The sequence below is a fragment of the Aythya fuligula genome, chromosome 6 (genome assembly GCF_009819795.1).
Source record: "Aythya fuligula isolate bAytFul2 chromosome 6, bAytFul2.pri, whole genome shotgun sequence".
In the NCBI taxonomy this organism is placed as follows: domain Eukaryota; kingdom Metazoa; phylum Chordata; class Aves; order Anseriformes; family Anatidae; genus Aythya; species Aythya fuligula.
The window spans coordinates 24,279,975-24,302,081 of record NC_045564.1 but is presented as its reverse complement, the minus strand read 5'-3'; the positions used below and the strand labels follow the sequence as shown (position 1 = coordinate 24,302,081).

Below are 22,107 nucleotides of genomic sequence, written 5' to 3'. Positions count from 1 at the left end.
TGAGAGAACTGGTTTAAAGAGCTTCAGTGAGCCGTAAAAAGTATCTCAGACTATGCTAGAGACCAAAGAAGACAGCAGCAGCAGCACAGTTGCCAGACTACAGTTGCTACATAGTACTGTCTTATTTGTACAATTAAGAGAACAACTCTGACCTGATTAGTTACTTCCTTAGCAACTCAGTTCTTCCCCTAGAAAGAGGCAAGTTTTATACTGAAAACAATCTCACATGACAGTAAAATTTAGAAACATTTTATGTTCATCCATGCCATGTTTCACATTATATTGATGGAATATAATCAACCAAAAACTCATCAAACTTAAATTTTAAATGTAACATTTTCTTAAAATGGTGTTTGCAGATTTGAATTCTCTGACAAGATTGTTTATTGAAGAGCAGATAACAGGACTGCATGCTAATCATTTGGCCACTGACTCATAATTTCTTCATGGTAATTAAAATGCTTAAAATCCCCCCTCCACCCCCAAGCACACACACACTATGGCAATGAATACGTAATATGCTAAGAAGTCCTCTTTGACATATTTATACTTATAACCCTGTTCCAGGGATGCCACTGTTCAGCCTGAATTCAAGTACCAACACTGTTGAGAAATCAGACTTGGTAAGATAAAAGCGCAGCCTTCTAGAGGATTAAATCTGGAAAGTGTCAGTGGAGACATTTTATTAACAACTGTCAGCAAAAGAATGCATCATTACTTAACTAAAATGTATTTGACATGAAATCAAAAAGATTTATATAGTAGCTGATATAAAAGATTTATATCAGCAAGATGCCAAATAATGTTAAATAATGTATCTTGGACCCCTTTACTTGGAGGTGTGTGGAAGAAGTTCCTTCCTTTGATGTAATTTTATTTTTCAGAGAAAAGCAGAAGAACTTATGCTTGTGCCATCAAAGCATGTGCTGGAGCATTCCTTCAATGTATGAGGTTTGGGTATTGAGAACAGTGGGTTTAACAACTGCATTACTCAGATGTGGGAATCCAGGATATCCTGTTAGATTTTCATACCAGTGATTTTGACAGGTGATAGTTGTCATCTCTTAATATCTACTGGAAGTAGTGCTGTGAATTAGCTCTCAAAAACAGTAGGCATTTCTCTCTAAACACTTTGATGTGATGCTTAGATTTAGGAGGGTTATTTTCTAAAGCATGAAAGCCAACTCTTTTCTCACTAGCAGTGAATGGGATACAGTTTCTTTCTACTATATTAAAGTTACATTGCAAAGCTGAGCCCTGGTGAAGTTTAAGAAATAGCCTCTAACTGTTGTAATATACCTTTTCACAAAGTGAATCCTAAAACCAAACCAAAACAAAAAACAACCAAACAAAAAACCCCAACCACCAAACAAAAAATTAAAAAAAAAAATCTTAAAAAAAAATCTAACTTTTAAAAAACTCATGACTTATGTAAATGTTGGGGATGTTGGTTTAAAAAAAAAGTACATTCTGTGTATGGTGTGCAAACTAATCACAAGACCAAGCACCAAGAAAGCTGGGTTCCAGACCTGCAAGTGAATGCCCCTGCACTTGGGCTAGTTGCTCAAGCTGTGTTTTGCTGCTGTTTCAGTTCTTCAGTTTAAGAAACATAAAACAGCACAAAATTTTAGGAGGTATAGAGTAGTAAAAGTTTGGTTTTTCTTTTTTCTTTTTTTTTTTCTTTAAAGATAATTATTTATTTATAAACTATCAATTCATTATTTACTCTTAAAAATCTCAAGCGGCACTTCTATTTTTCCAGTCTGTTGGGACAAAAACATTTATTTAATGACCACTGAAAATTTTACAAAGTGGTCTTGGTAATTTAAATGAGTAATTCCCTTTAAATATCCTTTGAACTAACTTCTAATTTCAATGGGAAATTTGTTCCCAAATCACTTTACATCACATGATTTTGAAGCTCCCTAGAGAAATATTCAAGTGGTGAGGATTTTATCTTAGCACTTCTGCTGCAGGGTTATGTCAAGCTAGAAGACTCTTAACACTATCCACTTATTATACTGGCGTAGCATGTAGTATGAAGTATGATAAATAATAATATGTTCCAATTTTCCACGGTCTCTTCTAGTCCGTGTAGAGGAAACACAACACTTATTATTCTCAGTAGCATTTCACATTCACCTAGCTTTTCACATTAGCATTTTCAGCACATTTCTCAGGAGCATTTCACATTCATACAAGTGACAAAGCCTGAGTCAGTGAAGTCAGTGTGGAATGAACTGGTTCTGACATGAGAAAAAGAAGACATCCTTCTTTCTCAGGATTGATATTGATTTCATTCAGATTCAAACCTGAATCTGTTTGTTTTTCTCAAAAACATTATTATTTATTCTATTTAGCATTTCAGAGTTGCTAAATGCAACAGACTCATAATCATTACTAAATTCTGGTGATAGAATACGAATTTTGAACAAAAAAATGCATTCAAATTTTGCTGAGTTGCTAACATAAGAACAATCTTTCTGCATGTAAACACTGCAAGGATCCATTCAGAGATCTTTTAAAATATTGAACGCTACAAAGCTGTCTTAGATGCTTTTCTGAGAGTAACTGCTTATTCTAAATGACAGTCTAGTATGCATAGCATTTCAAAAGAGTTAATACCCCAAATTAGATTTACTACTGGATTTCTGTATCTTAGAGAACCCAAAATTCCAATAATAAAATAACATTGTCAGAAGGAGTCAATGGGACAGCAATTATTCTCACAGTGAGAAATTTTCTACAGATTAGAATCTACAGCTACAGATTAAACCTACAGATCAGCATCTACAAATGCCAGAAGCATTCATTCACTTTCAGAAAAAGAAATGTACTGATCTTTGCTTTCAGGAACAAAATATGAAGTCTACTGGATCAGTTTTGTATATTTTGCCAATGACAAATGTAATGCTCATTTCAGACAGATAAATACCCACAGTCCTTCAGAGTCTCAGACCAAGATGTTAAAAGACACCTGTGGAATCTCTGCAGCCAAATCCTTTTAAAATTAAATATGCATTTTTCCAAAGTTTTCTAAAAGCTCTTCTGAAGCCCAACATTCTGTCTGGTTATCTTGATGCTTTCAGTACAACATAAAACATGTATTACAGACATTTTGAAAATAAAACTTATCAGAAGTTCAAGAACTTTAGACACTGATATAACATGCCATAGAGCATTCTGAAGAAAATAAATCACCATTATTTCAATGTTTGTTTCCCAGTTATTACTGAGTACAGAATTATGAGCTTCCATTTTACTTCCTATATCCAATGTCCACTAAAATCAACAACAAGACAAGCAATGATTCCAGCAGGATGTGGATCAGGTCATACATGAATGTATTTAGATTTAATTCCCACTCTCACTTTCTCCTGGGGAAGCTGCAATTGATAACAGTGCTGGGAAGATGAGAGGAAGCTAGGGAGAGTGGCTGACTCACCAGAGTGCCATGCTGCCATCCAGAGGGAGCTGGATGGGCTGGAGAGGTGGGCTGACAAGAATCTAATAAAGTTCAAATGAGGAGAAGTGCAAAGTCCTACACCTGGGGAGGGACCAGGCACCAGTTCATGGTGGGGGCCAGCCTGCTGGAAAGCAACTTTACAGAAGAAGACCTAGAAGTCCTGGTGGACACCAAGCTGAATATGAGTCAGCAACATGCCCTTCCTGCTAAGAAGACTAATGGTATTCTTGGCTGCAATAGTTAAAATACCATCAGCAGATCAAAAGAAGTGATCCTTCTGCTATACCTGGTGTTGGTGAATATTGTGTCCAGTTCTGGCCCCCCAGTACAAGAGAGACATGGACATACTGGAGAGAGTCCAGTGTAGGGCCACCAAAATGATTAAGGGACTGAAGAACCTCTCCTATAAGGAGAGGCTGAGGGAGTTGGGACTGTTCAGCCTGGAGAAGAGGAAGCTCATGTGGGATCTTATCAATGTGTATAACCTTAATTCAGCCTGAAGGGAGGATGCAAAGAACATGCAGCCAGGCTCTTTTCAGTAGTGCCCAGGGACAGAAAAAAAAAAAAGTTTTTTTTTTGTTAATTTCTGCAATTTACAGTGTTTCAAGATGAGGTACAGAAGTGGAGTATGTTGGTGTGATCCTTCCCACACTCTTAAGTGATTGCTGGAAGGGAAAAGTAATGCACAGCCAGAAATTAAGAAACAGAAACAGCTGTAGCCCAAGGCACAGGTCTACACAAGACATCAATTCCAGAAGCACAGTTATAACCTGTGATCATCAGTCAGTACAGAATCACACTGAATCCTGCTGAAAGCAGCTGAAAATGTTCCATGTTAGAAAATCAGATTTTATATATATATACATATATATATATTTATTTTGAGACAGCTGGATTAAATATTTCAAAATTTCCATTAAAACTCTGTCTTTACATCTTTTTTAGTAACTCACATGGTGGACATCTAAGATACAGAATTTTCAAAGTCCAGTTTCTGATTTAAATAGATGTTTGTATCCTAAGAACACTTCATTTCAAAAATAGTAGTGGTTTTAGGAATTTCTAAACAGAGACATTATCATGCTTTCTTTATCATTTAAAGTTTCCTCTTAATCAAACGCATGTTTGAAACAAAACAAACGCATGTATGCAGAGTAGCAAACATGGGAATTTGTGGCTGATTTGTTATTTCAAGACATATTAAAAACAAGTAAAGCATTTAATCTTGAAAAAAAGAATGTAAAATTCAACAAACCACTCCTCACACTCATCGAAAAAAATCACTTAAAAAGATGTTTCAGTAAGGATACCTTACTATCAATGGTAAGACAGTATATTGTCTACACAGGACACAACACTACTTGAGAATTTATGCCCTCTTTGGGAAGCAGTGAGAAATAAATTTGTGTTCATTGCATCATTACAGAAAACTGAGAACTGAGTGGGCTAGGTCTGAATTCACAGTTTCAGTTCTTACTTCTAACCCCTACAAGGCAAAAATGCATTTCACATGCCTTATGTTCAAGGGTTAAAGAAGCAGCACAAGTTTCTGAGACTATGCCTCGAAACAGAAGGGAATAACCACAGAACCCAAAGTTGTCTTTTGTTTCCAGTGAAAAGGAAGTAATTAAAATCACTGTCACTTACTACTCTCTGTTGACAGCACAGGGGGAAGTGTGGTCTTAGGCTTCTTGGTTTTCTTCTCAGTAGGCTTTGGGGTCTTTGTGGCTGAACTATCTGCAATCAAAACAAATAAAATATAAATTATATTTAAAAAACAATAACGAAAGAGCTGTCTGTTAACATTGCTTTGTTTTGTATCTTTCTGCAAGGTTAGAGGAAAATGCTGGCTTTTATTTTTTTAAGCAACATTTTCTGCACAGACCTGCTGGAGAGCATTGCATTCCAAAAGGAAAAGAGAGCAGGAAGAAGAATCCCTCCATGGAAGCAGCTGCACTGAGAACCTGAGAAAGCAACTAGGAAAGACATGCCATCAAAGCTGATGGGTCTACTTTGATTAAATAAAGTACAATTTGCATAAAGCTGCTTTTGACATGGCAGGGAGAGTGAAGTAAAGGCATCTTTGAAGCATTATTTCATCCAAAATAATCTCTTTCATGTGTTTCTTCTATTCCTTTGTCTATGTGACATACATAGAGACGAACACAGATTGAAAAGTAGCATTTCTTCTGTATGTTTAAGTATTTCCAAGAAAATACCACACATTAATTCATTTCCTAAAGAGGATGGTAGAAGGGACACCATAGGACTAAAGTTTGATATAAATATTGTATTGTTCTCAAGATTGCACAGCCCAAATCCAGCAACGACTCAGCACTGTGGACTCCACCAGCATCTGATAGTCAATATGTGCTCTCCTTCAATGTGTATCCCATAGAATACAGACAATAACTAGGAGATGTTATTATTTATTTATTTATTTATTTATTTTTCCAGCAAGGTTATCACAGAGAATTTCATTTAACACAAATTCTAATTAGTATTATCTTTTAGATTGCTTGATTCCAACATTTCTCTTTGGAAAAAGAGATTCCAGTTCTGGATTACGATCACAGCACTACCTGTATCAAATTAGATCTTTCTACTATTCAGCTTTCAGATTACTTTATGCAACAGATAACTGTTTAAAAATCAGTTACTGGAAAAAAGATAGAATAAACATTATGGAACCACCCATTTCAGTCACTTATCTCCAGGTACCAGAGCATGAAACTTAGTTTCTCTAACAAATTAATGGTGAAAGACAGAACCATGTAGCAAACAATTAAGGGCAGAAGGCTGTGTTAGGTCTGAGCTCAGACACTTAAGATTCTATATATTTGTCCGTGATCTACTTTGACAACTGAAGTTAAATATTTCTCACAGTTGGTTAGAGTTCATAGGGACAAAAGGAATAAAATGAAATTTAAGATGACTTCTTGAGTCTAAAAATCATCATGTGAGATTCTGACAGCAGACTGAGCCGTAGGAAAGCAATTTGAGTTGTTGTTTTAGATCACAATTCTAATTTAAAAATATCAGCTATCCCCTCTGCCAGTTATGGATATGGGATATACAACAGCATCCCTCAGCTAGCAAATTATTCATTTTCTAAGACTATGGCATACAAGGGCAGTTGAGCTACTAATTTGTTTGTATCACCTCCCCTTCACTAGAAAAAAAATAAACAAAGGACCAGATGTCATTGAATACAAAGAATTAAGAAGTTCTAGACAGAGAAACATGCCATACATAGCAGACCTGAGACAGACTGGTAGCCAGCCTCCCACATGGAATTCTTACACACTTTTAAAGAATGTATATAGCTCAGAAGCAAATCCTCATGGATTCAATTTACTGCTCTAAAATCCTTTAGAAAAGTAGAAGGCAGCAGGAGCATGTAGATTATTCTACAAAGCAGTGAGAGTCCTTGGCTCTGTACTGTCTCTCTGCTCATGCTCCTTTATGGTACTCACTGAATTATTGTATCGACCAAAAAGTGCAGTAAGGAAGTGGGCAAAGGTACTTTTTGTGTACGTGGTTCATAAAGGCTGGCATTGGGAAAGAAAAGGAGGGAAGGAGGAAGATCTAAGGATGATTTTCCTATATTCAGGAAAGTACTTACCTTCCACTAGCACTTTGCAAGCACATTCAGCTTTTCCTGCTGCATTCTCTGCTATGCATTTGTATTCGCCTCCATCTTCAGGCATGACCTTCTCAATGGTAAGTGAACACAGCGTCCCTAATGCAAAGGAGAGACCAAATGAACATCATGTTGCAGTTCACTAAAAGCTCAGTGCTACTAAGAAACAGAATGCATGAAATAATCCAATCCACAGTTGATCTTCGCTGCCAGAAAAAAGGATGTTTTGACCTTAAAAATTCAGCAGTGGAATTGGAACTTTATTAATGTTGAAATAAAATAAAAACAAATGGAGAATAGATATGCTGAATCATATCACTGTTCCCCATGATTCTCAAAGCTGTCCCTGCAGTGCTCAAGTGGTTAATGGATAGGGACAGAGAAAATGAAAAGCAGAGTCTCTGCTACTGTTCTTTGTCTTATAGCAGGGAAAAGAAGTCCTCACTTCAATGTTTTTTTCTCAAAAGCACTAGTAATTCAGGACTGTAATAAACTGATGATCTATAACATTTGATTCAGCCTTATCTCTGGCTCTCCCATGGGCATTTATGAAAGTAAAACTTCAGGTTACTGCCCAAGTTTAAAAATGGCACTGAGAGCCATTTTCTTTCTGCTTGAATTTCTCAAAGAATGAGTGACTAATATTATAATGTTAAAAAGTCCAACATATAATTGACAATCAAATTTGTCACTGCAACAAATTCCCCATTCCATTTCAAACAACAAAAAAAGCCAAATCTGACTATTGGGTTTGCAGAAACAGGATGCGACATAAGTTCTGTAGTTACCAAGGGAAGCTTGGTATGACCCAAGGGAAATACATTTCCTCTTAAAAAATAAAACTCTGTGAACCAAAACAGAAGTTGTTCCCACTACTTCGGGGAAAAGGAAGGAGAACTGTGCTTCACCTAATTCCTTACATTCACTTGCATTGCTTGGAACAAAGCACTTTGCTTCTCAGGGTAAACCCCACTTAAAGCACTCCAGAATTTTCCCTTCCAAATATCCTTCATTAAGAGAGGGTAAAATGTGGTCTTTCTTTCTTCCTCACTGGAAAGCCTGGCCTGTACTCTAAACACAGCCTGAGACATGGTGCTCTACCAGCCATTGTTGTTATCTTGCCCAGAATGCCTCGACCCTCCAGTTATTTCAGCCATAGAAATACCTTCCCTTCCCTTCTTCCTCCATTTACCTTTCTCAATCTCTCCTAATTAACAGCAAGAACAGACAGATGATCTTTCTTAAATCTTTTCCCTGTGTCTTGAGACACAAGGAAATTCTCTTGCCATTTTTCATCTTTCTTTCTACGTTACCCGGGAGCTGCCTTCTACATTCCAAAGTGCCTGATCCCAGGCTCGCCATCAAATATATCACTTGTGATGTGGGAGATGGCATGGTCACACATGACACTAATCCTTGGAAAGGAGCTGATTCACTTTGCTGTTAGAAAAACTTTGGAAGTTTAATGGCTCCTCTTGGAGACTAGATCTCAGTTCTGATATGGTAACTATACTTTTGGCATTCAGATTTTCTCTCATTGTAAAATTAGTTGTTATAGTTCAAGGCAAATCTTTTTTTTTCTTTCTTTCTTTATGAAAAAACATATTATAAAAAAACATTCAGACAGTTCTCAACAAATTTGCTTTGCCAGACACACATGGGTTAGAAAGAATTGAATGTTTCTGTCGTCCTCATTCTCCACAAAATCAAGAAGCTCTAAATAGTGCTGATTTTCCCTTGAGGAATGACATAAAAGCTCTCTTAGAAGAGGAGTATTGACCCCTCACTCAGATGGGCTGTGCTCAGCCAACCACAGGGTGAAGAGAAAAGCCATGTGCCTTCCCTGAGTCAACTCATCTTCATGAGTCAGGCTGAGCCAAAAATGTCACGAGCTGCAGCCCTGTTCCAAATGGAGGAGGGACATTAGCAAAGTATTCTTGCAGGCATCCAGCAAATATAAATTCAGGTGTCTCTGCTGTTTAGAGAAAATTGGAGGGTAAACAGAAAGATAACTTACAGTCTGAGAATTTGTGTAAATCTATACAATGTGCTTAGAAAAGATCACACATTAGAACCTAAAAATGCTGTTGCCAAAGAACATGGACTATGGAACAATGACACATAACTATGAGGAAGATTTCTGGCCATCTTACTGCAGGGAAGGAGCCTGGCTCCTTCATACACATAACTTCGTACACATAACTGAATCTTTAAGGGACTAGAATAAAGCAGCATGTACTTTAGTTTCTGCTGGAGGTTTCTGTCTGCTCAAAAGCCCTTCCTTGCCTTAATCAGCTCACTGAAGACTCGTGTGACATAGGACCATGCCTCACCATTCACACTGTTGCATTTCTGTCCATACAGCATCCTGTGGCAACATAACGCCTTATGAGACACACTTCCTTATGCAGCACACACACAGAACCATCCCACATCAACAAGACCTTCCCCAAAGTTAGACTAAAATCGAGAAGCTAATCCTAGCAAATCTCATGATGATCCTCTACTTGCCACATGCATTAAATGTTCTGTTAGCTGTGATTTTATAATCTAGCATTGGCCAAGCCACGTTGCAGGGTCTGACTGAAGCTGCATTTGGCTTATTCCACTGGAAACAGAGTCCTCATGAGTGGAGAATGAAGGAAACATGATTATTCAAGGTTAAATCTTTATCTCCTGACTTCAAGCACCCTGCAGAAATAATCTGTATCTTATTTCCCTTCACTCCTTCATAATCCCCAGCAGCTAAACCAGGACAACACATACAAAGGACATGGACATGGCATTTGCCGGGCTTGTTGCTACCACCAGATGTGATGGATGTGATGGTATTCTGCCCTCCTCAGTGGAGGAGTGAAGGGGAAATGAGATAATTTGAGTCATTCTCCTTTATTTAGCCACTACTATTTATGAAACCATGGACTACTGTAATTTGGTGTGAAATTGACCTGCGGTTCACAAAAGCATTTGCTGGGCTGGGTCAGGGGAACAAGGGGAGACTGAGAGCATGGTTGTAGAAACTCTTTTCTTGGAAAACCAGGATAAAAAGACAGCAACAAGAAAACAAACAAACAAACAAAAATAACAAAAAGCACAAAACCCAAAACCAGGCAAAACTTGACAAGATTTAATAAGGGCAAGAAAGTCCCCTATGTCTATGTTCTGTGACCTAGAGCTCCAGCTGATTCCTGGGGCTGGAGGGCCAAATGTCTTTCAACAAAGTCTTTGGTATTTCCTCTGCATAAACGCTTTGTGACCTGAAATGAGCTTATTTTTCTCATAAATGTAAGAAAACTCAGACTGGTTACTCCAGATGGAAATCTGAATCCTGGCACTTCGCAAATCCCAGTCAACTAAAAGAATTTGCAATTAATTTCCTCCTTTTCCCCTCTTTTTCTTTTAGGAACCAGCCCATCAGCAATCTTTAAAACATTACCATGAAGTGCAGGAATAGAGTAAACATTAATACTTGGATCTTCCAGTTAGCAGAACTTGTGCAGCTCTAGAAAAGACCTTAACAGCCACAGAAGCTGACAGTTTACTGGGGGCTCTGGTTTAGATACATAAAGCCTTTCCCTTGCATTTTGAGCTATTAAGGGATTTTCTGACTTACTCAGAAATAGTACAAACCAGTTTAAAATATCTCTAGGCTTCTGCATTCTTTCCATGACACTCTGCAGAAAGTGAACTTCAGATATAAAACAAATACACAAACCAACAAAAAACAGCTCCTGCATCTTATTCCCTGCTCTGGCATCTAGCTGGATTAACTCCTGACTCCTGTCTCTGGTGCAGACTGAAGCTACTATGTCTTTCTCATTTATATCCCATGGGACAAAGAGGTAATATGGAGTATTTAGCAGTATTAACAAATACTAGGTCATGAGAACTTCTGCCTAGGAGTCATAATGAATTTGTTGAAGAACTCTTTGGCCCACTGGTGTTACTTTTCTAATGAATCTCAAATTGTGCGGGAAAGTGTAAATATGTGCTAATGTCCCAGTCATGTTTTAAAATGGCAAGTGGCTTGACCTGGAGACTACTGACTACAGTTAGGATGACAACAGCCAAAGTACTGAAAAACTCACAGGAGTTTCAGAGAAGAAAAAGAGTCAAATTTAATTATTGCTAATTGATAGAGTTGTAAGGAAAACAACATGAGAAACCTATTTTTATCCATTATGAGATTACACATTTAACTGTGAAATGTACCTGTACATAGGTAATTTGTCTTTGCTGAAATATTTATATTATCTCCCATTTCTGCTTGTAATGAACGCCATATTAATGACGTTCACAGTAGGCAGAGTTAGAGTTGCCAAAATAAGGATCTCAGGAAGCAGCTGACAATAGAAAGTTGTCACTTGATATGTTTCTGGTGGACTTCCTCTGTGATCAGACAAGGACAACAGCTGTTCAATATTTTAATCTGTGATAGAAGTATTCACAAATTAAATGTTGATAAGCATACAGATGATCAAAAAACTATTAGAAAGGGAAAAGAGGAGAAAGAGATAGAACACAGGGCAGTTCACATAAACAGTCTCATTTACTTTTTTATCTGAGTCCTATTCACTCAAAGAAAATGGGGTTTATTGGAATGACAAATAACATAGCCATGGATGGGAAGATTTAAAGGTTTAACACAGAAGTAACAAACGTGAGCTCCACTGTTATGAGGTGGAAAGAGAACCAATGATCTCCAGCAAGCACAGCAATAGGATCTCCATCTCACTGGTACTGATGCTGAAATACAGTTCTGCTGGCTGTTTTCTAAACCAGATAACAAATCAACAAGCAGCAACTGAAGAGGAGTATTAAAAGGACACAGAAAAACCCACCCCAAAACAAAAACAAAAACAAACAACAAAACCAAACCTCTAAGGCCTAGATAAAGTGCATTATAGAGAGAAAGTTGTAAGAGTTTGACTTGTCAAGTCTTAAAAATAAGAAAATTAGGAGTGCTGTCTTGATTACAGAATGAAAGCCATTATATCAAGTACAAACAAGCTCTTCAGCTTAGCAAAGAAAGGAAACTAATATATAGAAGCAGAAATCAGATACAGTCAATAAGAAATGTGGTATTTCCTTGTTTCTTGATTTAAAAGCAAAGCAGCAATATGAATAATTAGCCAGTGCAATAAATTAACAGAGATGATATCAAATTAATCTCTTTTGTTGTATTTAAATATAAACTACATACCTAGACTACAGGAAACATCAGACAAAAATGACAGTACAGTGGGAAATTTTGTGGCAAGTGACAAACATGGAGTTGTATCAGAACCGATGCTCAGACGATTGCCCTAGACTTAAACTTTATGAAAAAACTTTTAAAGCTTCAGGTTCCAGCTACTTTCATTAGTACACAGAACTGTGTTAATTGCACACAAAACTCTTGCTAAAAGTTAATTAAAAAAAATAAATCAAAAAAGTCATGGCAGATCCTAGTTAGAATGACATAAACATGAACAACTGATAGGAAGACAGGAGTTATAGTAAGTCACAAGAAAGTTGTTAAGGCATTACTGCTAACAGGATTACCAACTCTTCAGACTGCCAAGACACAGAAAAAAATGTGTTTTACACAAAGCAATACAAACTGGGCATTTTCTAACCTACATTGTTGCTGCCATTGAAGGCTGTATTAAGTAGTTCCTCCTCAATCTACATAGTCACGCAGTACTAAATCTAGCCCAAAAAAGCATAACAAGGTGGCTTAACAAAATGGCAAATTTGCCAATTTGTACTTATATTCATTATTCATCTCAGTTCTCCAGTCTAGCATGAATGCCAGCTTCCAAATACCTTTCACGGGTATCTTCTAGAATAGTTTTTGTAACCATGCAAAAATTTTCTATCTGTTTTTTCTATCCAAGAGTGTGTTACATTAGGACACTAGCACAGGCCAGTACTCTGCCAAGTACTATACAAATCTAAAACAAAATGGTTCCTGCTCTGCAGAGTTCACCGTGTGAGGAAGTTTGTTCTACTCAATCCTTATATGTCTAACTCCACTGTAATGTCTGCTACAGCCTTCTTAAACTTTTTTTCTTTTCAAACAAAAAGCCCCCTATAACTTCAAACAAAAGAGCATTCTCTCATATTGAAAACAATTGCCTCTTAACCACACACCATCTAACCTGCCCATATATACGCATGAAGCTTTAAGTTATGAGTATGCTCCTTTGTGTTTGTCTCTCTTCCATTTTATTTTGAGATTTCACAGGAAAAAAAAAATAAAAAATCACCCCAAAACACATTAGTGCCTTCCCTCACGAACAGGATAAACAACTCTGACAAGTGTTTAAAAGAAGAAAAATAAAATCAAACCCTTACTAAAATCCTACCAGTTGTAAAAGAAAAATGGTGTAAGAGCTCACTTTGTCATAAAAATGATACTCTAAGCAACAAATCACATATACCAATCAACCTACAGAATACGATGTGGGGAATTATTAAAAGAAATGGGGAAACAAGTACCAATGTTCATGATTTGGAAGGGAAATAAATCAGTATTAATAAATGGAATGGAAAATGTAAGAAATTAGATTATTCTTAGACATGTTGTGAATGTAACATTCAGTATAACGCTGCTAGATTCTGACTTCTAATTGTTAATTTAAGTTTTATCCAAGAATATTGAGTACATTGCAAACCCTAGATTAAGTACTACAAAAATATGACATAGCATGCCTGAATATGAAAGTCTTTTTTGGAGCAGGATGTATTTTTTCATTCCCTGAAGACCTTAAAAGTCAATGATTATTCCAACTGGTGTTTTAATTTGAGCTTCTGATGGCAAAGATCTGTGGCTAACATCCCCCTTCTCTTGCCCTATAATGGCTAACCTGCTTTGGACAATCAATGCAGTGTCAGCCTTTTCAAACACAGAGGACATGAATAGAAGATGTTTTTAACAGGTAAAGGGCCTTAGGATCAGCTAGGAAAAATATGCTAGGGAAAGTTGCTTTCTGTGAGTTAGTACGTAAAAGGAGAAGTTAGCTCTCCTATCCAGTGAACTTGTTACGCACAAGTATAATTTGAAGTGGACAAATATGCTACTTGTTTTATCAAGTGGATGTGCTTCTGAAACAAGATCTCATGCTTTTATATACACGACATATTTGACACCAACAGATCACTAAAACGCTTCTTCTTCTGGCTTTCTGGCGATGATCGAGAGGGTTAATTTCATTTCCAAAACACAAATACATGGCATTCTGCCAAGGTTCATGTGTTACTTACATTGAACAGTTTGTGGGCCACTGGCCCACACCAAGATGGGCTTGTACTATAATAAGGAAATAGAGATCTCTTGCTCTAGATTTTCCAGTATCCAGCTGACTAAGCATAAGTAAGCCATTCTTTATCCATGAGATAACACTGGAAAATGTACATATAGCTTTTTCAATATATGAGCCAGTAGTCACCATGAAACTTCATGGCAGCACAGAACCAGGTGAAATAGCTAGCAACACACAGAGTGCCATTTTCAGTGTGGATTGTGGTGTTAAACACAAGAGGAGTAAGATCATACTGAATAAATAAAAAATGACTGCACGGTCTAAGCCCATTAATGTGAGCTAGGTCCATTTGCTCTGAACTTCTCTCCTTCCCCCAGACTCAGCCTTCTTTCAGCTGAGATGACTGTAGGGGATTATCTGCAGAGCCCATTAAATGCTGCTCCAAGGTTGGCCAAAGGCACTTTTGCTGAAGGGTATGATGCCTGTGGGCCTGACCAAGCTGCCTTTGCAGTGTTCTGGGCAAAACACAGAATGTGGGATTTTGGCACTGGGCTACTGAGCACTGCATCCAGTTATATAGTTGCTGTCTATGTTCAGAGCTGCTCCAAACACTTTATGTGAGACTAACCCATACAAAGAATTTCTCTATCAATAAATATTTATTGATACTCATCATGAATTTGTTATTTCTCTGTTCTAGTCTATAGCTCTAATTATTCCTTCTTCTCTCTTGGTTACTTCAACTAGTTACATGCTCCTAATTAGGGGAAAACAGAAAATCAACTTCTGAGAAAAATGGAAATTACTTTAAGAATCATGCATATGCAGTTAACTTCTTAACAGCTGTCATGAAAGCATCTCACAGCAGAAGAGCAGCAACGTGTCCTTCTCCAAATGTCAAAGCTAGCAGGTACTGGCTGAAAAAAAACTAAACTGACCATCGTGCAATGCATCCCTTCAGTGTACCAGAAGGTATGTAATAAGGTTAATAAAAAATACTTGTAACCTTCTTTCTGTTTCTTTCCATTAAAGGAGAAAACCACAGCATTTACTTCCCTGTGTAGTATTTCTTTTTAGAGACTCTGCAAATAGGTGCAAAAGACAGCATAACTTCTAAGTACAGGCAATAACAATTACCTAAGCAAGATAATAGTGCAATAAGGCAGGTAAAACTCAAACATAAAGACAGTTACTTCACTCCCTGAAAAAACAACAACATCCTGAAACAATGGATTCCTCATCCAGTGGTGACCTTCATTCTTTACCTCAATGGAAAGCACTGCTGCAGTGGGACATCCTGACAAAATGCCAGCTCTGTGCCATGATCCAGGAGTGCCACCCAGTCCAGGCAACCTGGGTGGGACATGTCACATAACCCTGCTCAGGCAGGTGGCAGAACATGTATGTGCATCAGTATCACGTCACTGTACTCCAGTACAACAAACACAACTCTACTGGACTTTCACAGAAAGGTAGAGGTTGGGAGGGAACTCTGGATGTCTTCTGGTCCAACCCCCTACTCAAGCAGAGCAACCTAGAACAGGTTGCTCAGCACCGTGTCCAGGCAGCTTTTGAATACCTCCAAGGAGGGAAATTCTACAGCCTCTTTGAGCAGTCACAGTACCATTTTATAAAGCAAATATGAGTTCAGGTATTGTTAACAGTCAATTACTCAGCTTCTTTTAGTCCAGAAAAGAGCTTTCTGCAGCACCATATCACTGAAGCTTTGGCACTCTAGGAGGCTCCCCCACAACTCAGAACTGGATTATTTCTGTCAAGTAGAGATGCTTTCTATCTAGCATACTTTGAGAGGGCAAGCAAAACTTTGAAGTGCATAATTTCTTTTTACTCTGTGCAACTCCAAGAAAACTCATGAAACCTTGCTACATGGGCTTCGTCTACTGTAATGTTTATTAAACTGTAGTTTCCTACCTTCTGATCCCATCAGTCCTTTTCACAAGGATGGCATTTCCTCCTCTCAACTTTTTCTCTTGTAAATGACAGTTATCCAGACAGAGTGCACCTGCTATCATTTCCCTCTCCCCATCTGCTTACATTGTTATCCCCTTCATACAGTACCCAGGTAATTTTCTTTTCCTGTCTGAAGAAAGCGATGTTTTTGACTGCATCTACTTTAAAGAATCCTCATGTTTCAGTGCTTGGATCACTGTTTAAGAATTCACCGGTTGTGGTCAACCATCATGTGTGTTCATTTGATTTTCATATAATAACACTGAAAATGCTCTAGATTAAATGAAGCATGATTCACAGTTAAGAATGTGGAGCTCTGTGTATTTTAAAAAAAAGTTCACATGCAGAGTAAGAATCGTACCTTGACAATCTGTAGGACAATGTAATTCTCCCTATAATTCCTTCAGTGTTTTATGAAATGAAGTACGGAAGACTTCTGTATTATCCTTCCTATTTTTTTTTTGCCCAAGGCAAATATACGTTAAATACAATACTAATATTATTTCATACAAAACTAATATAGTGGATTTTGATTACTCAGAATATGGAATATAAAGAAAAAACACTCAATTTGACAACAGTAAATGCTCTTTCTGAGGACTTTTACCAAACTCTATGCTGTTTTGAAATTAGGTAAAAGTCATCATGCCATTGGTGGACAAGTACTTCAGTGTCTGTAAGGACAACAAAAACATCTGTGGGAGGACACTAAATAGACTATAAATCAATTCTGAACTCTGATATTAAACATGTAATTTAAACTTATAATAATTTCCTTCTGTAACACTACCCCTCTTTGCTTCTGTGTTTCTTAATGCAATAAAAAACCTGAAATACTAAACATACAGAAGAATTAAATCAGAATTTGTAAACCAGCAATAATATTATTCTGTTTTCCATGTTCTAAATCCTTAAAGTTCAGCTTAAATAAACGTCATGTACCAGCTCCTTAAACAGCATCAGCAATGTAAACAGCATTTAAAAACGCAAGAAGTTCAACTTTATGAAAATTACATCTGCAGGCTGTTAAAGGAGAATCTGCAAGAAATGTCAAACATACTGTTCCTTGTGTACTCCACTGAAATAACAAGAAAGTTGCATCTGGAAACAGTTACTGGCACAGGACTTAAATAAAGTATTGCATTACCTTTAACAAACTTAATATTATTAATCAAGAGTCAGATATAACAGTGTCACACAGCTGGCTTGTAATTCAATTGATTTACCTTCTTGGGAGATGACAATGGACTTTGATGATTTGATGGCTTTGCTGTCCAGAGTCCAGGTGACAGCTGCAGGGGGATCTGAGGAAATCCGACATTGTAAGACCAATTTTTCACCATCTACTACTTTAGCATCCTGAAGCTTCTCTGTAAAAGAGGGTGCTGTTCCTTTGCTTGGTGTTGGCTTGCTTGGTGGTGGTTTGCTTGCGGCTGGTTTGTTTTCAGGTTTTTTCCCAATTATTCCGCCATCCACCACGGCACACCCGTGTTCACAGTTCCTGTCATTCTTTTCTTCTTTTTTCACTGCTGGTTTGGCAACAGGGGCTTCAGAATTGGGGGTGGCATTCTGGGCTTCAGAATTGGTGCGGGCATTTGGTGCTGGGGTGCCAGCATTGCCATTCTCTGCAGGTGGCTTTTTCTTTGCGCCCAACACAGATCTGAAATCTGTGACAGCTGGTTTAGGAGGTGGCACCTTCTCTGGCAATGGGGTTTTTGGGGTGCCCTTCTTGGCCAGCACAGAGCGGAAGTCCACCTGTTGAGGAGCATGAACTTTCCTTTCCTCTTCTGACAAGGTCTTGGGCTTGACCTGCCGCTGCAGGTTTGCTCGGAAGTCCATTTGCTCGGCTGGGATTTCTTTCAGTTCCTCCTCAGAAAAACTTTTGGTGCTGACTTTCTTGCCTAAAATGTCACGGAAATCAAGCTGCTCAGCTTCCTGCTGCCTCAGGCTCTCCTCTGTGTGTTCCCGAGTTTCCACTCGCCTCTTCAGCACACCCCGGACGTCTTCCTGCTCTTCCTCAGCTGCTCTGTTTTCACTGCTGCTCTTTCTGAAGCCACTTGTTCTACCAAATGTTAGTGTACCATGATCTCCACCATCTCTTCGCTCTCCAGAGCTGGCTGATTCCCTCCCACTATGATCCGAAAAAGAAAAGAAAGAGACAGCCAGGAAAGGGGCTGGTTTAAAAATGTCAGGGAACAATCTCAGAGCAGGAACAAAATGTGTTTATAGAAGGGGAGGTTGATTAGAGGAGCACACTCCATTAGTTTATTGCATCAATGATGACTTCAGGATCCATATAAGGGCACAAACAAAAAAAGATCTTCTCTACTCTGGCTTGGTACAATGTGCTTAGCCTGTATGATGAAAACAATTTGTTGGGTCACATTTGGGGATTAGATTGAACAGCAGCCAGCCTGGGTCTGTAAGGGCAGGGAATTAACGGAGCAAAAAATAGAACCCACCCATGCAAGTCCCTGGGAAAAATACTCACTCTCTGAGCATTTCTGCTCTGGAAGCTGAACTCTCTCGCAGCATCAGAGACACCTGGCAGCTGCATTCTCCAACTTGGTTCCTGAAATGTTTAAGTGAAATCAGAAAAGCAGAGGTTGCTCCCTCCAAGATTGTAACTTACCTGAGCTAAGTGACTGGGTAGTGCAATAAAACAGCTCAAAAACAGGGCGGCATTGTGGTGGTTGACTGAGTGGAGCTGGTCCCCTTATACATGGAGCCAAGCTATCTCAAATAGCTTTTCCTGATTTGTGACTGTCTACACTGGGAACAACACACTCTATGAACAAAAATCAAAGCAATTTACAGAATGAAACAGCTGCAAACAAACAAGCTAAAGGAAAACAAATACAAAAGCTGGAAAATCGAGGCAGAGGAAGGGGCTATTTTGCAAAGTTGAAAATCTTTCCAACTCTGCCTACTGTTTATTTATTCAAGCCCAAGCTCTTAAGTTTCCTAATGTTAAGATATTAAAAGCAGGGTCTCATTTCCTTCCCTCCCCCACAGCCCAACCAATCAGCAAATCCCATCTACATGGATTGCTCCAGCCTGTGCATGTTTATATTAAAAAACATAAAAGTGTCACCATATATGGTGCTGAGTACTTATTCTTCCTTTTGCAGAGGAATACCATGGATGCCTTCTGAAAAGGGCTCCCATTAAAGAATTCATCAAAGCGCTCCCCCCACCCCCACCGCACACTCCCTCCCACAGATATATATCATCCTTCTAGCCCCAAACAGCTCTTCTCCACTTAACACAGAAGATGCCAAAACCAAAATTTAACTCCCCAAGGCAGCAGCTCTGTAATTGTTGCCACTGTTTCTCTGAAATACTATTAAAAACACACAGACCTACTCCTTTAAATTGATTAAGGACTGGAGATATTTTTCAATAATGAGAACACTTTTGTTCTTCCCAATATAAACTAACAAATGGACTGCAAACTCCCAAATGATTTTTCTTATTAACAAAAATATTTTTTGTTACTGAAAACATGTCTTGAACATAGCAAAGGACTTGTGATCTTGGGGGAGGAAGGAAAGAGATGCAGTTTTTCCCAACTCTGATCACCTTTCAAAAGACTCTTGTTAAATAAGAGCACCTTTAAGCCTATTTTGCTCTGAATTTTAAAACATGGACTTGGGAGTGCCTTTCTGTTAATTTACCATACACATATTGATTGGCTTGTTTTTAAATAGCCCAGAGAAATGGATTCCTAGGTATTGTTCTGTTTGGGTGACTAAGCTATAATTTGCAACTTGCAATGGAGTCACACAGTATGCAAGGGTATTAACACAAATGCAGCAAAAGATTATACTTTTATAATAGCAGTTAGTGCCATCACCTTTTCAGATGGATTTCCCTTGTTTTCTGTTGCTTTAGATAATTAAACAATGGGTCAGCACAGTGTGAAATCAAGCCTTTAAAACCAAGAAGAAACCGCGGAGGCTGACCAAAGTTACTGGACTGAAAAGTTAAGGACTTGCTGGTAGGAATACACCTTATTTGACCTTAAGACCTTAACAACAAGAAGTCATAGAAATACTTTCAACATTTCGTACCCCCAGAAATGCAGACTATGTACACTAGAAACTGCTATTGATGCCAATCCATTTGAACAGCCCTCAAAGACATAACCCTAATTTCCTTCAATACAAAAGGCTAGAGAACATCCAAGTACCAAACAGAAACTGTCCAAATGGCAAGACAGGAGCCAAGTCAGTGCAGGGAGCATTTAAGTCAGTTCTATGCTGGAGATCTGCCATTCTTACGTCCTCTTATATTTGACCTCCATTTGGAGGCAAGATAAATAGAAAGAAGTGCATGTGTCACTTCCTCCCATCATACTGATTGACACTGAATAATGGCAAGATACCAGTGTTGTCTTCAAACAATGTCCAGATTCATTTCAAAATGCTGCCTTTTGCAAATATTGAAACTCAAGATTTATTTTTTTCCTTTACCCTTATTCTCAGAAGCTTTTAAGATGAGTGGAAGCACTCTGAAACTGCTTAAGTAATGCTGGGCTATTAACAGGATGCTCATTTACTCTAAGTTACCTCCAATAAGTCTCCTAGAGCCCAACTACTCTCTCTTAAGGACTTAAAACAATCCAAAGCTGTCAAAGGAGAAGAGACCATGCAAGCTGAAGTACAGACATTTCATAGCATTCATCAGATAGGGAGGCACCACTGCTCAGCTTCTGTCATGACTGTATGGCAAAAATATTTGCCCACAAGAATTATGTCACCAGTGGGAGAGGTTAAAGTAACAGAGACAGCACTCTCCCAGGAGATGAATCTAGGGGTACTGAAGTGACCCTGACAACTGTGAAGAATAATGGCATTTCTGCAGGACCCACTTCTGCAGTGCACCTTTCCCTCTGCAAAGTCTTCGCATGTACAAAGAAACAAATAAGGAAGGCAAGGGAGACCTTTTTAAACTAGGTTATTTTTTTCACAGGGTTTGGAAAATAAAGGAGGGAGCAAGAAAGCAGGAGAGCATTTTGTTCTCTCTATTTTTAAAACCTTGGGAAACACATACGAATTATGGCAACAGTAGAAGTACCTAGATAGACAAATGATTCAAAAGGTAGTTTTTTGATCTTAGTTAAGGTTTCTGATTCAAGTGAATGGCTGAAAACTAGACCACTGGATATAAACCTTGAGTATGCCTCTTATTCATCATGTCTCTGTTCAAAAACATAACTTTCTCAGGTCAAATCCTGCTTTTGATTGAAATCAGAGGGAGTTTAGTTACTGGTATTAGGAGAAGGGACAACATAATTTTGTCTTCTGAATTCAGTTGCAGAGTCTAAAAAAGTGAAGTTACTAGCATTGACCCACCTTCATAAGATGGAAAAAGTGAACCAAGCCAAGAAAAATTAAGAGGGATTGGATGATTTAGATGCTAAATTCAATCAAGAATAATTCTGGAAACTTTGTAAATATTTATGCAATTTCAGAATTTAGGCAAGGCAAGATAAATAGGGACAGTTAGAAAAAAAAATAGAGCTTTGTGGTATACATGCACTACTGCAAGTATTTCGGGTCTCTGCTGTTTTGGGTCTTGGCAATAACAATATTCTGTATCATGAGGTTCTCTGTGTTAGGATTTTATCAACAACCCCCTGGTCAAAGACAAATCTCAGTGGCTCTGTTACTGTGGAATAAAATGTAAGACATAAATAAAAGTTATGCTTAGTAGTTACAAAGATGTGTCTGAAAGTGTTGAATTTTGCAGGATTGTTCTGTATAATGCCCATGCAC

General features: G+C 38.1%; 1 protein-coding gene across 6 annotated transcripts in view; it reads right to left on the bottom strand.

Moving 5' to 3' along the window:
• MYLK (myosin light chain kinase) overlaps positions 1 to 22,107 on the bottom strand; it is a 204,298-nt gene that overhangs the window by 56,679 nt on the left and 125,512 nt on the right. For all 6 annotated transcript variants that reach the window (XM_032189767.1, XM_032189771.1, XM_032189765.1 and 3 more), the window contains 4 exons: positions 18,819 to 18,899; positions 17,554 to 18,458; positions 7,092 to 7,208; positions 5,114 to 5,203 (listed from right to left, as the gene is read on the bottom strand). In XM_032189767.1, the coding sequence (XP_032045658.1) occupies positions 5,114 to 5,203; positions 7,092 to 7,208; positions 17,554 to 18,458; positions 18,819 to 18,899 (1,193 nt within the window). The remainder of the gene's footprint in view (positions 1 to 5,113; positions 5,204 to 7,091; positions 7,209 to 17,553; positions 18,459 to 18,818; positions 18,900 to 22,107) is intronic.